This window comes from Chaetura pelagica, unplaced genomic scaffold (genome assembly GCF_000747805.2).
Source record: "Chaetura pelagica isolate M959 unplaced genomic scaffold, ChaPel_1.0 scaffold50, whole genome shotgun sequence".
Classification (NCBI taxonomy): Eukaryota; Metazoa; Chordata; class Aves; order Apodiformes; family Apodidae; genus Chaetura; species Chaetura pelagica.
The window spans coordinates 8,140,333-8,163,420 of record NW_009952366.1 but is presented as its reverse complement, the minus strand read 5'-3'; the positions used below and the strand labels follow the sequence as shown (position 1 = coordinate 8,163,420).

The window sequence follows — 23,088 nt, the reverse complement described above, 5'->3', positions numbered from 1 at the left end:
TTCCCTCATTCTTTGGTCTCATTGTCCACTCATACCTTGTTCAAGTGTTTTAGGGATCGGTAAAGGACAACGAGTGAAATATCCCATTTTGCATAGAAGGGATGCCATCCAGAGGTACTTTTACGCACTTGAGGAGTGGGCCCATGTGAACCTCATGAAGGCCAAGAGTAAAGTCCTTCACCTGGATCAAGGCAATCCCCAATATCAGTACAGGTTGGGGGATGAATTGATTGTGAGCAGCCCTGAAGAGAAGGACTTGGGGATTCCAGTGGATAAAAAATTGAGTAAGAACTGGCAACGTGCTCTCACAGCCCAGAAAGCAAATCACATCCTGGACTGAATCAAAAGAAGCCTGGTCAGCAGGCTGAGGGGAGTGATTCTCCCCCTCTATTCCACACTGATGAGAGAGAACCCCACCTGCAGTACTGCTTTCAGTCTTTGGGTCGCCAGCACAAAGAAGACATGGAGATGTTACAGAAGGTCTGGAGGAGAGACACAAAAATTATCAGAGTTTTTGCCTTTGAAGACAGGATAGAAGAGTTAGGATCATTCAGCCTGGAGAAGAGAAGGCTCTGGGGAGACCTTATTGTGGCCTTTCCATAGTTAAAGGGAGCTTATGAGAAAGATGGAGAGAGACTTTACCAAGGCTTGTAGTGATAGGACAAGGGGGAACAGTTTTAAACTGAAAGAGGGTAGATTCAGACTGAACATAAGGAAGAACTTTCTTTATGATGAGCATGGTGGTGCACTGGAACAGGTTGCCCAGAGAAGCTGTGGGTGCCCATGCCTGGGCTTTGAGCAACATCAGAGATGTCCCTGCCTATAGCTGGGTGTTGGACTAGACAATCTTGAAGATCCCTTCTGACCCAAACCATTCTGTGGCTCTAAGTATATTTTCTTCCATCTCGACGAGTCTGAGGCTGTCATCAAAGCACAGTTTTGAAGGGGTTGCTCATTTTTGCCTCTTTTGGAATATATCATCCTAAGGTTATTTTGTAATAAGACTAGTCCAGGGCCTCTGCCAACTCTGCAACACATAAAAAGAAATAAGCTTTGCAGGGCAGAGATGATTTGCTGCAGTCTAGGAAAGGGATGGTAAATCAGCTCTTCCCAGTGCTGAAGAGCAGCTGAGCCTTATGTATTCATTGAAATCTATGGTGGATTTTAGCAAAATCAGGTCTTCTGCCTGCTATGTATCCAGCACTCAGTCTCTAGAGTAGCTAAATGCCATATGCTTAACTTTAAATGAGCCCAAAGATGAGAGTTGGAAAAAAAAAAAAAAATCTGTAAGAAAAAATATTTATGTATTTTGCATTTCTGGGCTGTTTTGGCCACTAGCAGAGAGACTGAACCACAGAGTCAGGGAGACCTCTGCTCTCACCTAGTACAGTCATACTGATGATTCTTGACAACTACAGTCTTGATTCAGACTCTCTAGCATGTTTCTGAGGACCAGTGCCTGCTGGGTGCTGAACATAGGTTTCAGGGTGGAAACCAGTTCTTCTTGACATCGCTACATGTGAAATGAAACACCTCCTAATATGATGCTGTAGCTCACGTGTGACATGAGGGATGACCACCCAGTGGAATGATAATTAATCCTCCTTTATGAGAACAGGGTAATGCATCTCCCAGATCGTTACCAGAGAACAATAGCACTGTGTAGTGACATCAAGCACATGGGATCACATCACAGCGATCTGCTGGTTGCCGTGGAGACGGGAGTGGGCCTGCAAAGCCAGCCGCCCGGCTGCTGAATTGGAAGGGATAAGAAAAACACAGCCCACTTCCCTGCAAAATGAATTACAGGAAGAAGCAAAGGAAGAAAAGAAAATTGTCAACCCTTAATCAAATGTTCTTATATTTTTAGAAAGGGTTTGAAGAAAATGGAAGCCATCTCCGCTTACCTCTTGGGCTTGAGGGACATGGCTAGTAACATCTCTGTACATACCATGGAAATAAATCACGATGTCTAGCATAAGAAAATCACATGTAACAGAAATCTCATCTGTGTGCAGTGGCAGATGACAATACCTTATTCGATCCACCTATTCATTGTTCCTGACTTAGCAAACAAAATCTGTAGGAATACATTAAAATGGGTCTCAACAAAATGACTGTATTTAGCAGGCAACCCTAACCGCATATTTTCCCTATACCCTTTTAATTTTCACATGGAGAAAGGTAGTATATTCCAGTTCCTTATTAGCTTACAAGCTCTTACCTTTTACCCTTGCTTCACCACCACAGATCAAAACAGAATGGTGGAACATGAATGCATTTAAATATAGTAAATCAGTGACACATAGAAAACACCATTCATCTTTCAGTATCTCTTGGAGAGCAGCCTCATATTTTACTATGTTTCATAATATAATATTAAACAAAACAAGCTTGGTTGGCCTAACAGGCTTCAGCATCTTGGTCCTGAGAATGGTTTGAACACCTGCAAATAAGGCAGTTATCTGCAGCAATGGGGAGCATCCACACACTTGTCTTTACAGTTCCTGTCTTTGGGAGAAGTTAAATTAGTCACACAAGACCCTGCATAACTTCATAGGAAGAGAAAGGCACTTAAAGGGGTTTACAATGCTAAGGTAAGGAAACCAGCAGGGTACTCCAAAGCAGGAGTTAAAATTGAAAGTTTTGCCTCCCTTTGCAGCCCTGCACTAGGCATCATTTGGAGGCTGGATTTCCTGTGCTGCTCCCTGGATCTTGACATCCAAGTTGTCCCTTTGGATGAGGACAGCCAGTTTGCTGTTTTCTTTCAAATTACAGTATGTACCAGAAGCATGAGTCTGTAGCTCACAAGTTTGGGTACTTGGTTGAAAGACACAGAAAGTCCTGAATTTTTAGCTTTTTCTCAGCTTTTTATATTTGGCAGGCAGTGGATGTAAACCAGAAACATTTCTAGCAAGAGCCCAAGATTGATTTACCACAGCCAGCTGTCACTGATCTAAAGAATAATATTCCTTTCTGGCTTCCTGACTAAACTTCACAGCAATTTGGTTTCAGCAGGACCAATGAACATTTCCTCCTCAATCCCAGAATGCTGTTGCCTATCAGTTTTTGCATATCTTCCTCGCTATTTAAGAAAATCAAGTTTGAGAAAGACACCAGAATCTGATCTCCCACATTCTGCATTAATCTTCTAATGGCTGGACTGTGCTATGAGGAAGAAAGATAAAGTGAGCAGTTGTCAATTCATGATGTTCTCATGTGTTCCTGCCTTGGGCATGCTCAGAGACTTCCTAGCACATCAAACTCTGGTGGCATCTGAGGGCCTACTTTTTACACCCACTTGAAGGTCTGACGTGGTTTCCAAGCTGCTCCAAATGGAAAGCTTGAAAAGCAGGCAGCTCAAAGGTAAAGCTACCAGTGTGAGAAAGATTCAGCTGCAGGAAATGAACAAGTGATTCCAAGACCTCAGTCATAACCTTAGGGCATAAATGTGTGAAGGTTTAGGTATCTTCTTGAGCATGTTTCTCTTGCTGCTGTTTCACAGATCCTTTCAGAGAATCATCCATTTTTAGGAGATGGATCCAGCCTTTGTGTTTTGTACTCTCCAGGCTGACTTGGGTGGCTCGCATTTTAGACAATATGACAAGGGTTGATAAAGATGTGAGGAAAGAAATACTTCTATGAGACAGTCTGGGAGGTGAACAGAGTTTCTGTATTTAATACAAAAACACCAGTGTTAGCTCCAAGGTTAAACAGAACTCCATGTTAGGGGCAGAGCAGGTATTCAGCATTTTTGTTATGTTTGAAAATATCATGTTTACCCCTTCCTGTGCTCCCTAAACTTACACATTTATTGGAGAAAGGAATGGTTTTCTGAGAATTTAGAAGTCTGTTAATTAGCTCACAGTAATATTGATTTTAAATTATGTCCTTTGAGAAATTTAGCATCTAAGCTAACTAGCATTTATCTCAAGTAATCTGAATAATGGTATAATATAGACTGTCTGGAATTTTCATTACTCAAAGGAAGTGAAATTATCTTTTTAATATACATTCATGACAATAAGATGTAATTTAGGTAAGTATTAATAATTATTTTATTGAATTGTTATGACTAAATAGGCAGACAGAGTTGGGTCAACAGTGTTAGTAATTAAGTGGGCCAAGTACGACATCAGAAGCAATTTTTTTTCAATTGCCACTTTATCTGTGCAGCTAATTTGCATGTGACAATTGTGTTGGTTGTAATGAATCAGTGCTACAAGGAAGAAGGGATAAAAATAGCAGAAATTCTTCCTGCAAGGATCCTTGTCCCAGCTATCAGCATAGTTTAATTATCACTATACTTTAATTAACTATTACTGTTATTGAAAGGTCTGTGACTGTATGTTCATTTGAATAGCAGTATTTGAAAAGCTTTTGATGGCACTGGTTAGTTCAGGTTCACTTCTGGAAGAGCTGAATGTGAGCCAGAGAGGGATCTTTAAAAGTAGGGGTCAGTTGGGACTCCATTTTAAACCAACCCTACTTGTGTCTGTCTTCATGCATAGTTTGTACATTAGAGCTCTGAATTGCTATTGCCTCACTCTAATCTATGAATGATATAGCTTTTTCTAGTTAACATTTCACCAGTCATTTACTATTACTTCCTGACAAAATGGCAATAATATGGAAAATTTTCTTCCAGTTTTCTTTTTGGTTTTGGGGACTTTCTAGTTCCTAAGAAATCATTACTGTAAAAACTTAGAATAGAGCAATGTGAGGATTGAGCATGAGTATCAGTATCAGTAGTTTAAAAGCAAAGTAATTTTGGAAGAACGTTATCAAGTTATGGTTATCTAATGCGCGTGGTCCTTTCTTTCTAACATATTTTCTAATTGATCTTTTTTCCCCAAGGCAAAATGTTAGGCTTCTATGGGGAATTTTTCTAGTATAACCTTGTCAGGTTTGTAGGTGAAATAACAGTTTCAGCAGTGTCTTCAGGAATCTGATAAATCTTACTTACTTTGAAGGACAAGTGTAATATTTCACTCAATAATCATTCCTACTGATGTTTATTTTTCATATAAACAATGACAATGCTAACGGGAAGCATCCTTTTCACTCATACTGAAGCTTGCTAAATTCTGGTCATTTGCCAGTTCTTGCTTGGAAATGAATTTTGTGATGGGGTACATACATTGCCTGAGTTTTTTGCACCAATAAGAAGCAGTTTTCATTATTGAAAACTACATTTCTCTAGTCCCTTCTTACAATTCTCTTAGAACTAAGCTCTTTTGTCTTTTGAAAAAGCTATGTTGTGTTGAAATTTATAAACATTCTGGCATATGATTTAGACAGCAAAAAAGAAAGGTCCTGCTTATTAAATGTGTCATTAACCATTTTGTGAGATGTCTTTAATTTGGTCCCTGCCAGAGGACACTTTAGATATCAACTATTTCAATGTGATGCCATTTGGAAGGATAGTAGGATTAGGTTGTTGAGAAGCAAAGCGATTTTGAATGAAGGGAGGTCTGTTTCAAGTTAGCTGTTAAGGATGTGCTTCATAATAGTCCTTGTTCCCATTGATAATAAATACACTGCTCTCTTCCTTCCCTGTTATGCATTTGGGGTGGAAGTGATAGGAACAGTATTGATCTTTGATGCTATTGATCTCAGTTTTCTGTCTCTGACTTCAGTCTCCAGGCATGTAAAATGAAAGAACATTCCCATCTGCCTATACTGTACTACCTCCCAAATTATTTTCTACCCTTTTTGTGCCGAGTCATATTTCCAGCAACCCTGATAACCCAAGTATGAGGCCTGTTGCCCCAGTGCCATTCAGATTCCCCCAGCTGTACTCCTGCAGTGTCAGGTCTCAGTCAGCCAGGGTGAGATTCAGCGCACATAGAAAATGTTGATGCTGCAGCAGATTACTAGATATGTGGCTGGGAGAGAGCAGAAGAGAGCATGTAGTGCTCCCCAAACAACAAGAGTGATGCAGCCACCAGTGCTACCCCATCAATTCTGTATTTACCTCAGATGTCATCCTTCCCTTTCCCACACCAACACAGCTCTTGGACGAACCAATTTCCCACATACCAAAAGCATAAAAAGGTTACTAGAAGTTGTTGCCACTTGCAGTAGCACTTGGCATCTCCAGTTGAACTAGGTCTCAATAATGGCTGTTCAGCAAATGAACTCAACTCAGCCTGCTGGGTAGCAGCTCTAATACAGGTCTAAGCATCAGATTTGATATATTTCCTCCTGTAGCTGACATAGTTGAGCATAGAAAAGGTTGGGTTAGCTGGTACTGCCAGCCTATAACCAGAACTCTCCCAAATCTTCTATTTCTTATCTAAACATTCTTTTAATTTATAAGAGATAAAAAAGCATCAAATGCATTTTTTTTCTTTCTCTTTTATTCAGCCAGTTTTTACTCAATGTACATGAAGTGAAGCATATGTATTTATCTCCCCATTGAGGGTTTTTTTTCCAGAACTTTGATTGCAATGAAAACCTATGAAACCTCTCTCCAGCTTTTATCAGGCTTTCAATCTATTAGCCAAGGTGAAGAGCAAGAATAAGCTTAAAAAGCATATGCAGGCAATTTGTTCACCACAACCCCTCTCCTTCAACTTCAGTGATTGAGTTTTCAGATAAGTCTAGTGATGTATCTTCCAGCTGTTTTAAAGCTTCTGTACCATTTTAATTTTACTTAGATGACAGCACCAGGCATTGGAATTTTTCACTGTAAGTCTCATCCATTGAATCATATGAATCATAGAATGGTTTGGGTTGGAAAGAACATTAAATATATGGAGAAAGATTAAAAACATAGGTACAAAAGTAGGGCAATCAGAAACAGAGACATGCCTGCCTTCCTAATATGTTCTTCTAATCACTATATTTTGTTATCTTCAGGAACAAATCTTTAATCTGCTTTTGTTCCTGCAGGAACAAAATATGTATTAGTCTTTTTTTCCTTGTTTTAAATGAATCTTGAAAGTCGTTATATTTTGAAAGTACATGAAGTTGTCTACAGCTTTATGAATCTTTGGCTTTGATTGGATTTTGGAGGTTCTTAAAGCTGTTTAGCATATTAAAGGTAGGCTATTTTTAATAGAAATATTAGGGTTTTTGTATAAATCTAACATATTCCATATTAAATTGTTTTATAAAGATTCTGTAAATGGAAGTCTGTACTTACATACATTTGGAATTTCTTTTAAGGTCTGTCCCTGCATTTTTGGCACAGGCTACATTAACTTCAGATGGAGAGTGTCAGAGATTATTTTCCATGGAACAACCCCAGTGTCTCATAGTCTACCATTACATATTTTGTTCTGAACTTATTTATAGGGACTATCTCAGATTTTTGGCAATATTTCTGGGTTTTTTAAATTGTGTTGTTTTTCGTATGCCTTCAGTCTCCCACATGCAGAGTCATTTTTCCTTCCTTCTTGAGCCCAAATGTTCTGTGAAACTGCTGCCTTCTTACTTGGGAGGTTGCCTTCCTGTATGTGCTTACAAGGAAAAATTATTATATTCCTTAAAACTGTGCAGAATCACAAGTCCCAGGATAGGTAGCTACACTCTTTGCTAACTGGAACATCAGAACCAGAATCTTTCTATTTCACAAGACATCTCTTACACTTTAACAAGACAGGAACTTCAACAATGCAAGCTGAAGAAAATGAGCTCTGAATCTGCCCTAGTATAGCCAATTTTGATATCTTCTTACTGCTTTAATGCTGAGAAGTTTTCCTTCCAACTAAGTTTTTCTAGAGAGTTAAGAAACCAGAATATCACAAAGCCTCTTATGTTTCTATTATGTAATAAAAATATAATAACCCCAGTAGAGAATGCTGTCCCATATTTCTTGTTATAAGAACCTGTTTTGTATGTAAGCATATCAAAGTTAAATCTTTGGATTCAAATTCTCTAGGTGTCTAGTAGAATAATTTCTTTTTTGTGGATGTTTCAGCTAGCACAACTCATCTATTTTTAAGGCTGAAATAATGCAAAAAGACATTCTTGCATTAATATTCATTCTACTTACATTTGCCATGTCATCTCTGTAAAGTTAATTGAGGTTAAATTTGGCCCAGTTTATAATAAATGTGTGTGTGGCAGCTAAGAGCAGAGAGAGAATTTTTCTTCTCGTCTCTGATCTTCTGCAGAAGGAAGTGAGATTTTCCTCACTCTCAAAGTAGGAGCCTATGGAAGGAGATGGGAAGAGTGTAAGAAGAGGAATCAGGTAAAAAAAGATTCAGAGACTGGGATTAAGGTGAGAATGGGAGCAAAAACCAGGGAGATAGGAATAAGGAGGGCTGTTTCTTTCTCTTAACAGGCATGTTTGCAAAGCAGACAGCAGCTTTCTACAACCATCAGTTTATTACTCCATGTTTAGCAATAGTGAGTACATACGTAGTATCTAGAGTTTCCAGGTTTGCTCTTGTGGAAAAATGAAGAGCAGGTTTAGCTCCATGGCAGGAGATGATGAAGACTATTTTACAGGATGAGCTTCTGACAGTGATGGCAACACACTGGAAGAGCTCCAAAACCTGAGCACACTGAAAGACCATATTGTTGCCTTCTCAAACAGGGAACAAAGACGCAACAGGAATTCCACATTTTGTAACCTTTACACACGCTTAAAAATATGTAATAACAACTGGAAAGTAACAAAATTTATTAACTGATTTATAAAGAAAATACTGTTGTAAAGAATGTATAAAGTAATGCTGTCTCTCCTAGGCAGAAACTTTGTGCAAATAGGCAGGATTTTTCCTGTGCCTAAGGGTTACTTGAACTGGGTTTTAGACATTACAGTATTTGAAGCTGGATGCCAAGGTTACTGACACCAATAAACAGTGTGTGGCAGCTCAATGATAAGTATACCATGATTTTGTATAAACATCATGCAGAGATGAAAGGTGAAATCTGAAAAACAGTGAAATGAACTGAATGCAAGAGCTGTAAACAAAATAGCTGCATTTATTGAGATGAATGAAAATGTATAGTCTTTGTTTTGGACTGCATCCCCAATTGGCTCAGTTTGTTTAAATCCATTTATGTTAGCTATTTCCAGCAGCTGGAGAGTCCAGCCCAAAATGCAGTTTTGTTGTTTGTTTGGGGTTTTTTCCATGTTCTTACCATAGATTTATAGCCTCCTTTGGGTTATTTACAGGAGAAAGGAAGGAAGGGGACATTATATTTTGTATGTATTTACCAAGGAGATGAAGGGGGTATTATCTCCACCTCATCACTATCACTCTTTGCACAGCCTGTGCTGTATGCCCTCTTACATCATGTCATCTAATCAAACCAGCATGATTGCAAAGTCTCTCCCTGTAGAGCAGGTCTCTGCCTGCCCCTGCTCTGAATGCTGCACACAAATTCTTTCAGGATGTGATTTGCAGACTTGTAGTCTTAAATCGTACCACTTACTGTGAAATATAATTTTAAATGTAATAGCTTTGCAAAGTTGCCATGATTGCCTTAAAAAGACCTCCCCTAGATTTTGCAGGATACTCTACACAGTAGCACTTGAGAGTCCTCAAGACTTAATCTGTAAACTAATCAGTCTATCTGAAAAGAAAGAAGATTTAGCAGCTGAACAGGGTGCAGTATTGCATATTCCACTGTGCTTTTTGAAAGAAAGCTATGTTGCTATGGGACGGGAGATTCAATATTCAGAAATAATTCATATCCATTATTAAGCCCAGATTTGGTAAAGTATTTAAGCATGTTCTGTTGTGCACCTATTAACTTTTCATTTTGCTGCTGTTTAAGAGTTTTACTGAGTCAGAAGCAGCAAGCCAAATGGAAAGATGAAGTTTTTCATGCATTTACTCACATAAAGCTTATTTAATGATGATGTTAAATGAGTACAAATAAGAATTCTTGCTTCTAGCAAATTATTGTCATGAGATTCAAACGGGGATAAGAGTTCAGACAGGTCCTATGTCTTTTGCAGATTTTGTTCACAACTGTAATAGTTAGAAGTTTTATATATATAAAAAAAATCAACTGAGTTTATGTCTGAAATTAGGTAGTCTAAAAAAGCAATACAAGATTTTCAGCCTACTTGGAACCATCTGGATTTGGTCCCTGGCTGCAATTGCTTTTTTGAGCTACTGTTGTTCCTTCTGTGATTCCCAATAGTCACTGCCAGCTAATCAAGTACCTTAACCTTCAAATGCTGAACTGACTATCCAGGTGGTGTCAGACTCCTTGAAGTTAAGAGTCATATTATCCTGCTTGTGAAGCTTACAGGTCCTCTCCTCCTGGTGGAAGCTCCTAAGAATAGGGGCTTGAATTGTCAAGTCTTATTTTATGAACTTTTGTAGGCACTTATTTTGTGTATTGTTTGAACAGATGGTCTTTTTCAGCTCTTTGCACATTAGCAGTTATTTGACTTGCCTGCAAGCAGGGAGAGAGGAGTGATGGGTAATGTCAGGACTTCACTGGTACAGTTAAATTCAGGGGGTTGAGGACTGTACATTGTTTGTTGCTACCACTTCCTCTCTTTGCTTTCTTTACCATTTTACTAACAAGGAACTAAATTTTTTTATTCTCATGCATTCTTTTCATCTTATTCTGTACTAAGTCTGGAAAAAAATGGAAGTCACATATAGCTGGGTGAGGTAAGAGAGGAATGAAAAAATGAAGTTTCTGAACATTTCTCTAGTCATGTCCTTGGTTTCAATCAAATGAAAGAAGATTCACATCTGGTATTGGGCTTGAGTGAGAGCTACAGTTTCTCTGCTGGCAGTGCTGCCAGCAGTATAGCAATCATCCATGAGTTCAAGTGCCTTCCACCATATTTTGTCATTATGAAAATGAATGCAATCATCAGTAATTTATGATTCTTGTCAGATACTATAAGTTAAGCAAAATGTTCTCTTTTAAACACAACAGAAGGACTTGTTTCAGGCTATTGAAGGCATCTGCTCTCTATTTTCTTTTTTATTCTACCTTTTTTTTCTCTTTTTAGGGAAGCAACGTAATGGAGGACCAGGATCTCTTGGAAATAGGAATCCTTAACTCTGGGCACAGACAGAGAATACTCCAAGCAATCCAGCTTCTCCCAAAGGTATACTTTCTGTTATTATCAAGTATGGGAAATTATATCTACAGCTTTCATGTTATTTAAAACTTTTTTATTTATTTTTTTTTTTGAGATACAGATAAATCTACTGGTTTTGTGGACATGTGTTTTGCATATGCAAATGTGGCATAACAAAATTGCATTGGACTCACTTTGTATTTGTAATTGACAAACAAAGCAAAGGAGAATAAAATCTGTAATTTGAATTGATGGCTGTTTAGAATTTATTTTGCTTATTTTGGGCTTTTCAATCTGTTTATAGACTGTTGCTACAGATGTGTAAATAAGGCTGTCAATGAACCCCAGATATTTGTCTTTACATAGCAGTTGGCCTGGAAATATTTTGTCCCTTGTGTAAATATTCTTAAAAGCCTTGGATGAAACATTATTTCCTAATACCTGCCTTTCATGTAAGATGCAGAGACTTCCTGCAGGCTTCATATTTGATTTGCTGCTGTGTGCACAAATTTTGTTTCTCAGCTGTGGACAGAATAACTTGCAGTCATTTTTTCCAATCACTTGTGGTGCTAGCTGATTTAAACTATAGATTTTAAAATCAGTGATGGAAAGGGATTGCCCTTACATTTTGTATGCTTGAATGTAACTATGGAGGCCTCTACTAGCATTCCAAACAAGACAGATAGTGTGCTTAGCATGAAAACTTACAGTTTGATTTTGGAAAGCTGTATAAGGAGAATGAACAAGGAGAAGTAGACTCCAATAAGGACCAGAGGCTGACACATAAAATGCAGGTACTTAATGCAAGATATTAGGGCAGGAATAAAACCAAGTGTAATGTGCATTGAGTGTTCTAGAAGCAGCATGTGTAGAACAATTGAGGTAAATAGAGATTAGTCTGCTTGCAGTTTGGTAATACTGGAGAATGAGAAGAGTTATTAAAGTTGTGAACCATTTCTCTATATAGATATGTTAGTCAATCCATATAGACTGTAATGAGTCTGTGCACCAAAATACCAAAGTTTATTAAAGACAGTAATGTTCCACACACTGTATTGGATGAGATAAATGGTACAAGTAGTAGCATACACTGAAGTCACATTTGATGAATCACAATAGATATTAAAGGTTTAACTATTAATTTATGAAGTTTTCAGCAATGCTGTTATTCAAAACAAATTTTGCAATCTTAATCCCAGCTCTTAGGTGAGGAAGTATTTGTTCTGTTTTTCCTTCTTGGAGAGATTAACTTTCTTTAATTCTTGTTCAAATTTTTCAGAAGTAATGAATGGACTGTTAATATATCACAATTTTTTGTGCTATTTGCACTCAGTAACTGGGGTTTACAAAAACATTATCAATAATATCTGCTTTTTGAGAGTATACTAGTGCTGAGATGAAATTCTGTCATAAAACTCCAGCTGAGGTCTTTTTAAAGTTTGCTCAATATGAGAAAGGAGGACAGAATTGGGATCTAGAGATACTCTTGAAATCAGGTGAGAGCAAGATGGTTATGCAGTGACTTGGAAGAATCAACATCTTCTGAACGAAAGATAATTAAGTAACACAGAACAGCTTGAAGCATGGTCTGAATAACGGTGGGTTAGTCTTTAGCAGCTTCCCTGTTGAGCTAGAGAAAACAGTCCTTAAGGACTAGGTTTTTGATGTGTCTTTGATGCAAGAATGTTACACCAAAACAAAGGCAGTCAAAAGCTGAGACTGTGCATCATATTTCTTCACTCAGCAACACAAGAGAGCTTACAAAGTCATCATGCATAATTTCCTATTCCAATGCAAGTTCTCTTGAAGGCACAGCTATTGGAATAGTTATGGAGCACAAAAACTGGGATCATGGTAATGTAATGTAACCCATCTTTGCTGCATTCACAACAGCTTGCTGAAGACCTAAAGAACTTTCATATCCTGCAAAGAAGCATGCAACTTTTCTCTATATATTTTTCTTTGTTGATAAGTTCAGCTCTGTAATCATGTATTCACAACAGTGCATACCATCTAAATATTTTAAGATCTCAAACCATAATTGGAGTCTCACTAATTTGAATGTCAATAGATAAAAATTCTTCTAGTTTGTTTGTTTTGAACATGTACCTCTTCTCTGTTACTTGTTCAATTTAAAACTTGATGACTCCTTGTATTTTAATACTTAATATAATTGCTGGGGATGTTACTTTTAGTTTTACTATTAATGTTTTCTTTCTTATGATATTTTTAACTCAGGTTTTGAGGTATAAGTTTAGTGCTTAAAAAATGTCTATGGAATAACACTTCCTTACAGACATATACTCAGGCAGTGTTGCATAAGATTAGAAGGTAAAAATCAAGAAATAAATTTATTATCAGGGTTTCAAAATACTCTGTTTTAAAGCTGTTTTTTGTTTTTCTTATTGATAGTCATCTCTGCAGCCTGAAAATGCAACAGGCATTTAGTGGCTGAAAAGCGAGACTGTCTTTTTGAACTAATTATTGCTGGCTTCCTAAAGGGTGATTAATTTTTATACTTCAAACACCAGTTACCTGTTTGGTAACCACTTTCTAGAGATCAAAGTAGTTTTAAATAGGAAAAAAACCTATATATTTGCCCAAATATAGATTAATCATTGTAGTTTCTTGTACAGTGTTTAACCACTACAAAAATATATGTTTATTTAGATTTCTCAAAATGTTTCTCCATCATGATTCTGTATTTGAGGAGAACATTTCATAAGAGGGCAAACTGGTATGTTTGTAAGAGACAGAGTTGGAATCTCTCAGTTAGTTTTCTGGTTTTCAAAATACCCTTTATTTTTGTTGGATTAGAGCTAGCAGCCCAAATTCTCATCTCACACTAATGTAGTTATTAAAGCTTCACATTAATAATAACTAGAACACTTTATGGCTTATTATTATTAGATAAGGTTAAGACATTCCAGTAGAAATACAATTTGTAAAGTTAATTCTTGAAATAGAAATGTTTTATACATGACATCAGTCTTAGAGCAAATGTCATAGAAGACTTTGATACTGCATTTAAGACTTTTTTGGGTGAAAAGAATGAAATCAATAGATGTTTGGCAAAGGGTTTTATATATTTTATTAAAAGGAAGTTTAGACGTTGAGAGGTAGAAACAATGTCTAAAAAGATACTCAAGTTGCAAGTACAAGGACTTGAGAAAAAAAAATTAATACTGAGGAAAGAATTGTGTGCAGGATATGCTTAATTACTTAAGAAAATAATAGTAGTCATGACATACCATTTTAGTTATGCTTAAGTGACACAGGAAACCTAAGGAGCATTGTCAAGTTATTTTGGCACCCAAAATCTATGTGCAAGTGAGTTCTACATGGGGTCCTCATAAGCTAAAATGATTTTGAAAGTAAGAATTATTGTAGCTTGTTGGAGCCCTTAGATAAGCAAAAGGATTGGTTTTGTGTGGGTTGCTCAGTGTATGGCTTCTTCTCCCAGTGCATAATGGGAACACATTCTCTCATCTGACAGATGGAAGAAAGATGTTAGCTGAAAGCAGCTTTCTCCTGGCTTCAAAAGCTATTCTTAAAGTATGCCACTTGTTCCTGCCTGCATGGAGAGGTCTGAGCACAAAGCAAGTTAGGGAATCTTGTAGAAGTGGTGTGCAGGCAGCCAACCTCTTTCCTGGGTGCTTTGCAGAACTAGACAAGGAGTAGGATATGAGCAGGCTCGGAGCACATGCTCTCTGTGAGTAGTGTTATATCAGCAGTAAAACTGTGCTTTCAAAAAGTGCTGGATCTACTACTCATATATAACATTCCTTTTGTGCAAGCACGGTAAGTCTGGCATTTTGTAAAAAAAGGACTACTGAGCATGTGCACTTTGCTGTGTATGTAACAGAGAAAGACCACATAACATGTTTGCTATTGCTATATTGATATTGGCTTAGACATCCCAGAGTTCAGCAAGCTTATTTGAATCCTGATGTTTAATTCTCTCCCATTCAGCACAGCTCATAAGTCATAATTCCAACTTCCATTCCTAAAAATTGTGTCTAAACAAAGATGCTGCAAAGTGAATATCGTAATGTTTATGACCCTTTCTGGCTATGACTCCTTGGTTCTGGTCTGCTGGAAGTGAAGATGAAAAAGAAATCAAAGGAAGTGCTTTCTACCCTGCCATTTTGCCTTTCTAATGCCTCTGGAAATAACTTTCCTGATTTGGAAGGAGGCCTCTCACTCTCACCGTATCATTGCATTGCTTGTAAGACTTTTAACCATAATGACAGAAAAAAGTGTTAGAATCCAGTGTAAAACATGAACTTTTCACCTCTTAAGATGCAAAGGTTTAGTCTACATTATTTAACTAATGCAGCACAATAGGAATGGATCAGTAAAACAAGGCAGTTAGATACATTCATACTATATAGAGATCAGAGTGTTTACTTCAGATTAGATTTAGACTAGTCCCATAGACAAAATGTTCTCTTCATCCATGTGCTTCAAAACTATCTGATAAAAGGCATTTCACAAGTATTTTCCTTCTTATGGGAACCTACCAGTGAGCCACTCTAGATGTGAAATGCTGTCATTTATCTGTATCATGTAAACAACTGTATCATGACACTGGTCCTGCCACCATAGCCCATACAGTAAGTCTTCTTTCTCTTCCTGTTGCTTTTATACTTTTTTTCATTTGTGATTGACTCTGCAACAATGCATACTGCTTGCTCTAAGGATAGGCAGCAGGGAAGGAAATATGCTATGAGAGAGGAAGTGCTATTCTCTTTCTATGGCAACTAGACTGTGATGACAACCTGGATGAGCTGCCTTCGACTTTCAGCACATCCTTTTGTCTGAGAAAGAAGACACAGACAGTTCCTTTCTGAGAGTATTTGCCAGTGTGACTGTTCTGCTCCTTCATGTGTTCATGAGCTCCGTAAAGGTGGCTAATAGGATTTACACTCCCATCTGCAACCTATCCACAGGCAGCTATAAACTGCAAATACTACTACTCGGTTGCTCCACACCTTTAGTCATTGAGACATGTCTGTGAATGTATTTTCAGGTCATCAGGTACTTCCAGTACGTATATGGTCCATAATTCTAGTATTGAATTCAGAGGGAACACTATCATCTTCTCTGTGGTCAACAACGGTGTTAGCATCATCTGGACACTGCCTGCCTCATTGGCAATACCCTCTCTATCACCAGATCATAACAACATAGATATTAAGAAATGGAACAAATAGCCAGTTTAACTGTAACTCTGTCACAAGTTGTGGAAAAGGACACTATGTCTTTCTGTCTCTACCCGCAAGACAACAGGTTGCATGGCAGACAGACTGGGTGCAAATATTTCCAGTGCTTCCCAAGCTATAGGTCTGGGCTGTGTTCTGCAGGGCCCCTGTGAGGACACTGTCAATGTTTTTTGACTTTTTTAACAGATAGAAATAGCAAAGACTAGTATTCTTGTTTGCCCTCTGCTCTCTCTGAATCTTCTCAGAGCATCAAGGATGACCATTGTCTCTGGGCTGCTGCACCTTCCCAGATGAAGAGGTGACCGACCAGGAGTGAATGGAGTAAGACAGGAAAATGTGATCAACACTGAATCTCTTACAGTGTTTCAAATGCAATGGGAAGATTACAAAGAAATGGATCTCTATCTCCCTGTGTCATTGAATTTCTATCCCCACTCCCACCTCCACACGTAGGGAATGGAGATGTCTTCATAGCTTCTGAGGCTTGCTTCATTTCACCCATTCCACTCCTCAGTGGCACTGGGATGATAGATGTGTTTATTCTGCCTGCTGGTGTGTGGCTGTTAACTTCTGTCTCCAGCTCCATCTGAAAAGTATGTAGGCTATTCCACTATAAAAAAATGGCAGTTGGAGGTGCTAGAAGATGGGCAGAGTGAAAGGCTAACAAGTCCTAAGTAAGTGACTGCCATGGCTTTGGAAGGGAGGAGGAGTAAGACTTGAAGTCAGCTAGAGATTCAGGGCTGACTAGGTCGGAGGGTACTTTTCTATGTCCCCTCTCACCAAGAAGTCTTCCTTTGTGTTCTTTTCCTCCTCCTCCAGTGAGATAAGAGCTTTTGTCCCATCCCCTCCCACTTTTCATCTTTTAAGAGAAGCCATTCATCTACCTTGTGCCTATGACTTTGGTTGAAACACTAGATTCATAGAAAGGGATGTGAGTAATGAAGAGTTAAAGGCAGCTGACAGTAAATACAAAGGTATACCTCCACCATTTGGTCCATGTGTGCATGGGTGTGTTCTCCCATTGAAGGTGATAAGGTTGTCAACCACTTGATTCAGATCTTCTTGTCTCTATTAGAGGTTGAAATGTGTTTGGTGCATGACTGCTGCTGATCTTCTGGTTTACTTTCCTCCAAAAAGAGAGCTAATGAGTACCTGGATTATTCTGCCAGGCAAACAAATGTGAAGTAGATCACTTTTAAATCCTACTGTGACATCAAACCACAGTATTATTGAGCCAAAAAGATAACCACTAATTCAACCCGAGTGAGAAAAAAACTAAAGGTGCAGTTGGCAGCATGTTCTATAAAGTAAAACAGGCAGAGGTACTCAGAATCCAGCAAAGGGTGAAAACTTGACTTGGGAGATGTCAGTCTGTGTTAATATCCAGTTTTTGAAAACATACCTGTAAAGCTCTAGTTCTGTGTATTGAAATACCAAAAAATACCCACTGGACTGCTTTTACAAATTATACTCATAGAAACTCTTGAAATCAAAGGCCATAGCTTCCTCTCAGTCTGCAAATTCCAGATTTAGGTTTTCTTAAGATTGCATTGTATGCAATTGAAATGTCCTGAACCATTGCATTCGACAAAACTGAATGAGACCTATTCTTCACTTGACCCAGACATTGTGTCTGGTGAAGAAATAGGAAGTCTTTTCAGTCTTCTGGATCTGGATCTGTTTACATTTTTCAAAAGGCGGGGGGGGGGGAAAGAAAAAAGAAAAAAGAAAAAAAAAAGAAAAAGAAAAGGAAAGAGAAAAAGAAAAAAGAAAAAAAGAAAAAGAAAAGGAAAAAGAAAAAGAAAAAGAAAAAGCATGTGTACATCTACTTTTCTTTAAATTCAGAGAGTCGATTCCAACTGTGAAAGTCATGGAAAGGGTACATATTGCAATGCTGGCAATGTTAAGTAGGAAAATCTGAACTCAGTTCATGGCATTCCGGATTTAGTATCAGGGCAGGATCCTGAATCAGGCAGCACTGTGAAGTGAATGTGCCTAAACCAAAAGGTTTATATACAGCTCTTCCTCACCTGCTGTGTCTTTGCAGGCAGGTCGCTGTTTTCACTCAGTGGCTTTCTCAACAGCAGCAAATCCAAAATCTTCTCAGGTCCTTAGGGAGTTGCACCTGTCCCCTGTGAGAGCCACCTCTCTGCCCCTCACTGCAGGCTCAATTTTTGCACAGGCACTGCAAGCAGCAGCTCCACATGGTGCCCCTGTGCCAGCCAGGCCATCTAGCCTTTAGAAATTACACTCTCCTGTGCCTTATCTTTCGCTGCTCCAGAGAAGGAATGATCTCTTCCAACAACATAAATCCAACTGATCACATTTGTAAAGTACACAATTTATAACAGACAGCTCATGAAGACAGGAAAGAAAATAACTGATTCTTTCCCCATTACAGTAAACCAGAATTACTCAGATTGGTAGTTGATAGTTTCATACAAGTTCCCAAAAGTGCTGCTTAAATCTTAGCTAGTCCAGCAGTTTAAAAGAAAACATTCTGTGCTTCCTACAAGGATCTTCTTTGCAAAGCAACACAAACATAAGTTCACTGTAATCATAGCCATCATTTAAAAAGCTGTGGAAGCCAAGTCATCTCTTTCTCCTAAGACAGTAGATAAATACCTTGACTTTAATACACACAGTGTCGAGATCCACCAGATAGTGTTGTTATCTGTGGAGAGAATAGCATTAGTTCCTCATCTGTCTGAGAAGATCAGAGAAAACTGGTAATAGTCCATGTTACAGAATTCACCTTGATGCTTCTGGTGTGTATGTTATGACTTTGAAGCTCCATTCATGTTTATTTGGCTACCTTTCAGAGGCAGAAGATCAAGGACCTTCTATCCTAACATATAATACTATATAGATACAGCAGTGATACAACTGTAGAAAAGCTGAGGTGCAGGCAGTTTCTGTTAAAGGATTTCTCAACCCATTAGTATGCTACTTGATATTGCTATTTTATTGTGAGAAATAGCTCTTTCTGGCTTCTGCTTTCTGTTCCTTTCAAAGGAAGTAAAACTAGTGACAGATTAATGGGATTTCGGAGAGGAATCTCCTATGCTTTGTGTCTTCTTCCATGCTTCATTTATATAATATTTTCTTAAGCATTTCTTTTCTTTAAATCCTATGGGCTTCATTCCTAGTGTTTTCCATAGTTGGCATGCTAAAATCATCTGCAGTGAAAGAGCTCACACCAAAATGGTTCTTTAAAGATACCAACTGAATGAACTAGTAGCAGTGTCTGTGGAAGAACAATACTGCCCCTATTTATGAGCAGTTACTATTTGAAAGGCTGTCATGACTGGAAGCTTAGAGATTTTATACTGCTCTGGGGCAAATAGTATGCACTTAGCTGCTTAGATGTTTGACACCACTGGTGCATGTTTTGTAGCTGGTGCAAAATGATTGAAATTTTATACATGAAAATACAGTCAACAGATAGGATGAGTTTTTACTTTAAAAAAAAATCAATCAGCAAATAGCAAGGAAGCCTGCTGGTTGTGAATTATCTATGAGAAGAGTCTAAGACCATGGTACAGTATAGAAATAAAGTACAAACAGTCCAAGAGCCACAACTGTGACTGGAGGACTGGAATAAGATGCAACTGAACTGGTGCTCTAATAACACAAAGGGGCAGCACTTCCAGGCAGGTATTTCAAAGTGTTGGGGTTTTTTATTTAAAAAATCCATACCATTTTATATGAAAAGCAGATACTATTAATGATAATGTCACATCTACATAACCAATCTGTGAATAATATTTGAAAGGAAAACATTCAGCCAGCTATGAATGACAGTTAATAAGCTAGCTGATGTTATTAAAAGACAGAACAAAACTGGATGGGACAATTAGGTAGGGTGAGTCAGTGAGTGAGGTGCAAGATGCATGGCTGGGCACAGACCTACCTACAGCATGGCTCTGATGAGTCTCTGGGCCAGGGAACTGAGCTCACATGCAGCTCCTGCAGAAGGTGGGGTGGCCCTGGCAGGGCTTCTCACTGCTCCTCTTCACATGGGTCAATTTCAAGGCTACAGCAGCTGCATCATCCCCAACATGGCCTTGAACACAGGTAGCCAAATCTCCTGAGCAGGGAGAGGGAAAATGCCTGCAGAGCCTGCTGTGGACCGGCAGGAAGCCAATGTTTTTTCATTCAAGCTCTTGAGTGACCTGAGGACAATTTTGTCGTATTGCTACCAAATCCAAAGAGTGATATTGTCACACATATTTCAGTTGTTCTTGGTCTTCTGCTTATTGGATTGTTTGCCTGTGCTTGCTTGCCTGCAGCCCTTTGCAGCACACAGTTGGGTGATGTCGCTGTTTCCCACAGGTGATGTCTATTTTAACAACTCTTCTGACAGAGACCTCCAGTGGAAACTGAGAATTCAGAAATTTCCCATGCTGGGTTTCATTTTCAGAGGCTGATGGGTTATCAGACTTCTGAGCCTGACTGCGTGAGCTTTCTTAATCAGCAAGTCACAAAAAATTATGTTAAAATCAGGATTTATTAAACACAAATATCAAATAGTAATAAATGAAACAAATAATTTGCATAACATGTCCCATTTGGATTCATTGAAAAATTTTTTGAAGTTGCTTTGATTTTCTTTGTTAGAGACAGAAATCAAAAATACCTTATATCTTTCAAAAGTCATGTGTTCCCTGTGGGCCCTGTACATCTTCTTCATGTCTTCTCTATATTAGATTTTTCTTCTTCCATTTGTCCAGCCCTTCATTTCAGGTGTCAGTTGTTTAAGCATACCTCATTTCAAAACAGCTCTTGAAATAAACTTGCCAGGAGTCAGAGCTACCAGGGTCCAATATTTTTGAGATCTGCTGTCAATCTAAGATTTGAATTAAGTCTGAATGATAATGAAAGAAGAATTTTCCATGCATTTGACATCTAAAAGTTTCATTCTAAATTAGGATGAAAGTAAATTCCAAAATGTGAAGTTCAACAACAAAACTGAGCTCTCTCTAATATGACTCCTTTGTTACAGAAGTGACCTGAAAGGCTGTAATTCCCACTGCTAATTACATGATTTCTCTTGTTTCTCTTTTATTATTTTAGATAATGATTTCACTACACCATTTAAATATTTCCATCCATATTTTATCTCCAACATCTGCATCAAAAGACCAAAGAGTAAACTGTCATATCCACGATGCAGTGTGTGCCTGCATCACTCCTATCTGATACTGCAGGAGACCAAGATCAAGATCATGATGTGCTGGCGTTCTGCATTTCAACAGACAGATCGACCAACACGACTGCAGCTTTCAAATGCAGACTTTCAGTTTTTATTCTCTGCTTTGAATTCAAATTGTATTTCAAACAAACCATTAGAAATAAATGGCAAGATATTAAGATCAGAGTTATCGCCTTTTTAACTTACTTTGTCACTCACCTCAAACTTAAGCTCAAAGAATTATGATTCTGTCAAACTTCCCTTGTTTCTCCGGCAGTAGGAATGTGCAGAAGTAGGCAGAAATGGGAAACTGACTTTTACCATGCACAGTGTTATTCTTGCAGCTGGGAGATCCTATGCAAAATGCAAGGTTTCCAAAACCCTAAATCTTCTTAACAGTTTACCAGTTCAGTGTATCATCAAGTTAGCAATAGTTAAACTTCTATAGCAAGATGATATACATGTAATACTATATTGCAGATTTTTTCCTACTTTGTTCTACTTCTGCCATTATTGCAAAATGCTTTAAAATTCGTAAAAACAGCATGGCATAACAAGCTGCACAGGTAGAGACTTTATACATTTTTGTCTTTAATGGGTAGCTTAAAAATCTTCATTTATTTCACCTAGAGGCAATTGTGAAAGAGAAATCACAGCTCTTTACTTCTTGGTAGCTTAACAAAATTCAGAAAAATAAGATGCCAGTGGTGTTTCTTAGTTTGCTATGAAAACAAGATTTATGTGATTATGCTTCCTCTGCCTGTGTTGCTATATGAATGCAGGTGGTGCTCTTCTGTGTATGTCATTTTGTCAATTTCATTCCAATAATATTTGATCTGATTGTCCAATCTCAAGTGACTTTGCAGATAGAGAGGAATATAAAATATATTAAATTCCCATGAAAAATGTGACCAGGTAGAGGAAAGAGACTATTTTAAGCCTCCCCTGAGGGCAGGAAAAAGCAGTGTGGCTTCAACTATTATAAAATATCAGATAACCTACTAGTAGAGATAAATTAGGAATAATATAACCAAGGCAAAGTGTTTCATTTGCAGTTTGATACCAAAAGAACCATTCCTCAGTCTAATTTCTTCCCCTTCTATGAAATCTTAGGTGAAAATCTGACATTTTTTTGCAGTCGGGATATGAATAATATTTCGTTCTCTCTCTTTTGCCTTCCCTTGCTTATGGATTCTCTGATGTCTAGTAAGAATTGAACTCATGGTACAGTTATAGTATATCCTGGTTTAAAAGGCAAGCAGGCGTAAGAAAAGAGATCAGTTGAAAACTAAGTTTTGTTAGTGCTTTTTCTTATGAAAATGTTTCATGTTTTATTAATCATTAAAAGAATGTTGATCAGAGAATAAGATAATTCTGACCCAAAGAAAATAATATAAATATCTGCTGTTCTGAAGATGTTCAGTGAATATTATCAGTAATTCTTACTCATTCTTGTTTTTCAGATGAAGCAGATTGGTCACGACGGTTACAATCCCACCTCTGTAGCTGAATGGCTGGATTCCATTGAACTGGGTGACTATACCAAATCCTTTCTAATTAATGGCTATACATCGATGGACCTTGTGAAAAAAATCTGGGAGATTGAATTAATTAATGTAAGTTGATCATTTTATAGCAATAGTCTCTCCTAAATA

General features: G+C 38.0%; 1 protein-coding gene across 1 annotated transcript in view; it reads left to right on the top strand.

The window, feature by feature from the left end:
* Window positions 1-23,088, top strand: part of ANKS1B (ankyrin repeat and sterile alpha motif domain containing 1B) — a 423,652-nt gene that overhangs the window by 241,247 nt on the left and 159,317 nt on the right. Inside the window, 2 exon segments of the mRNA XM_010008039.1 lie at window positions 10,943-11,041; window positions 22,897-23,049. Coding sequence (XP_010006341.1) covers window positions 10,943-11,041; window positions 22,897-23,049 — 252 coding nt within the window.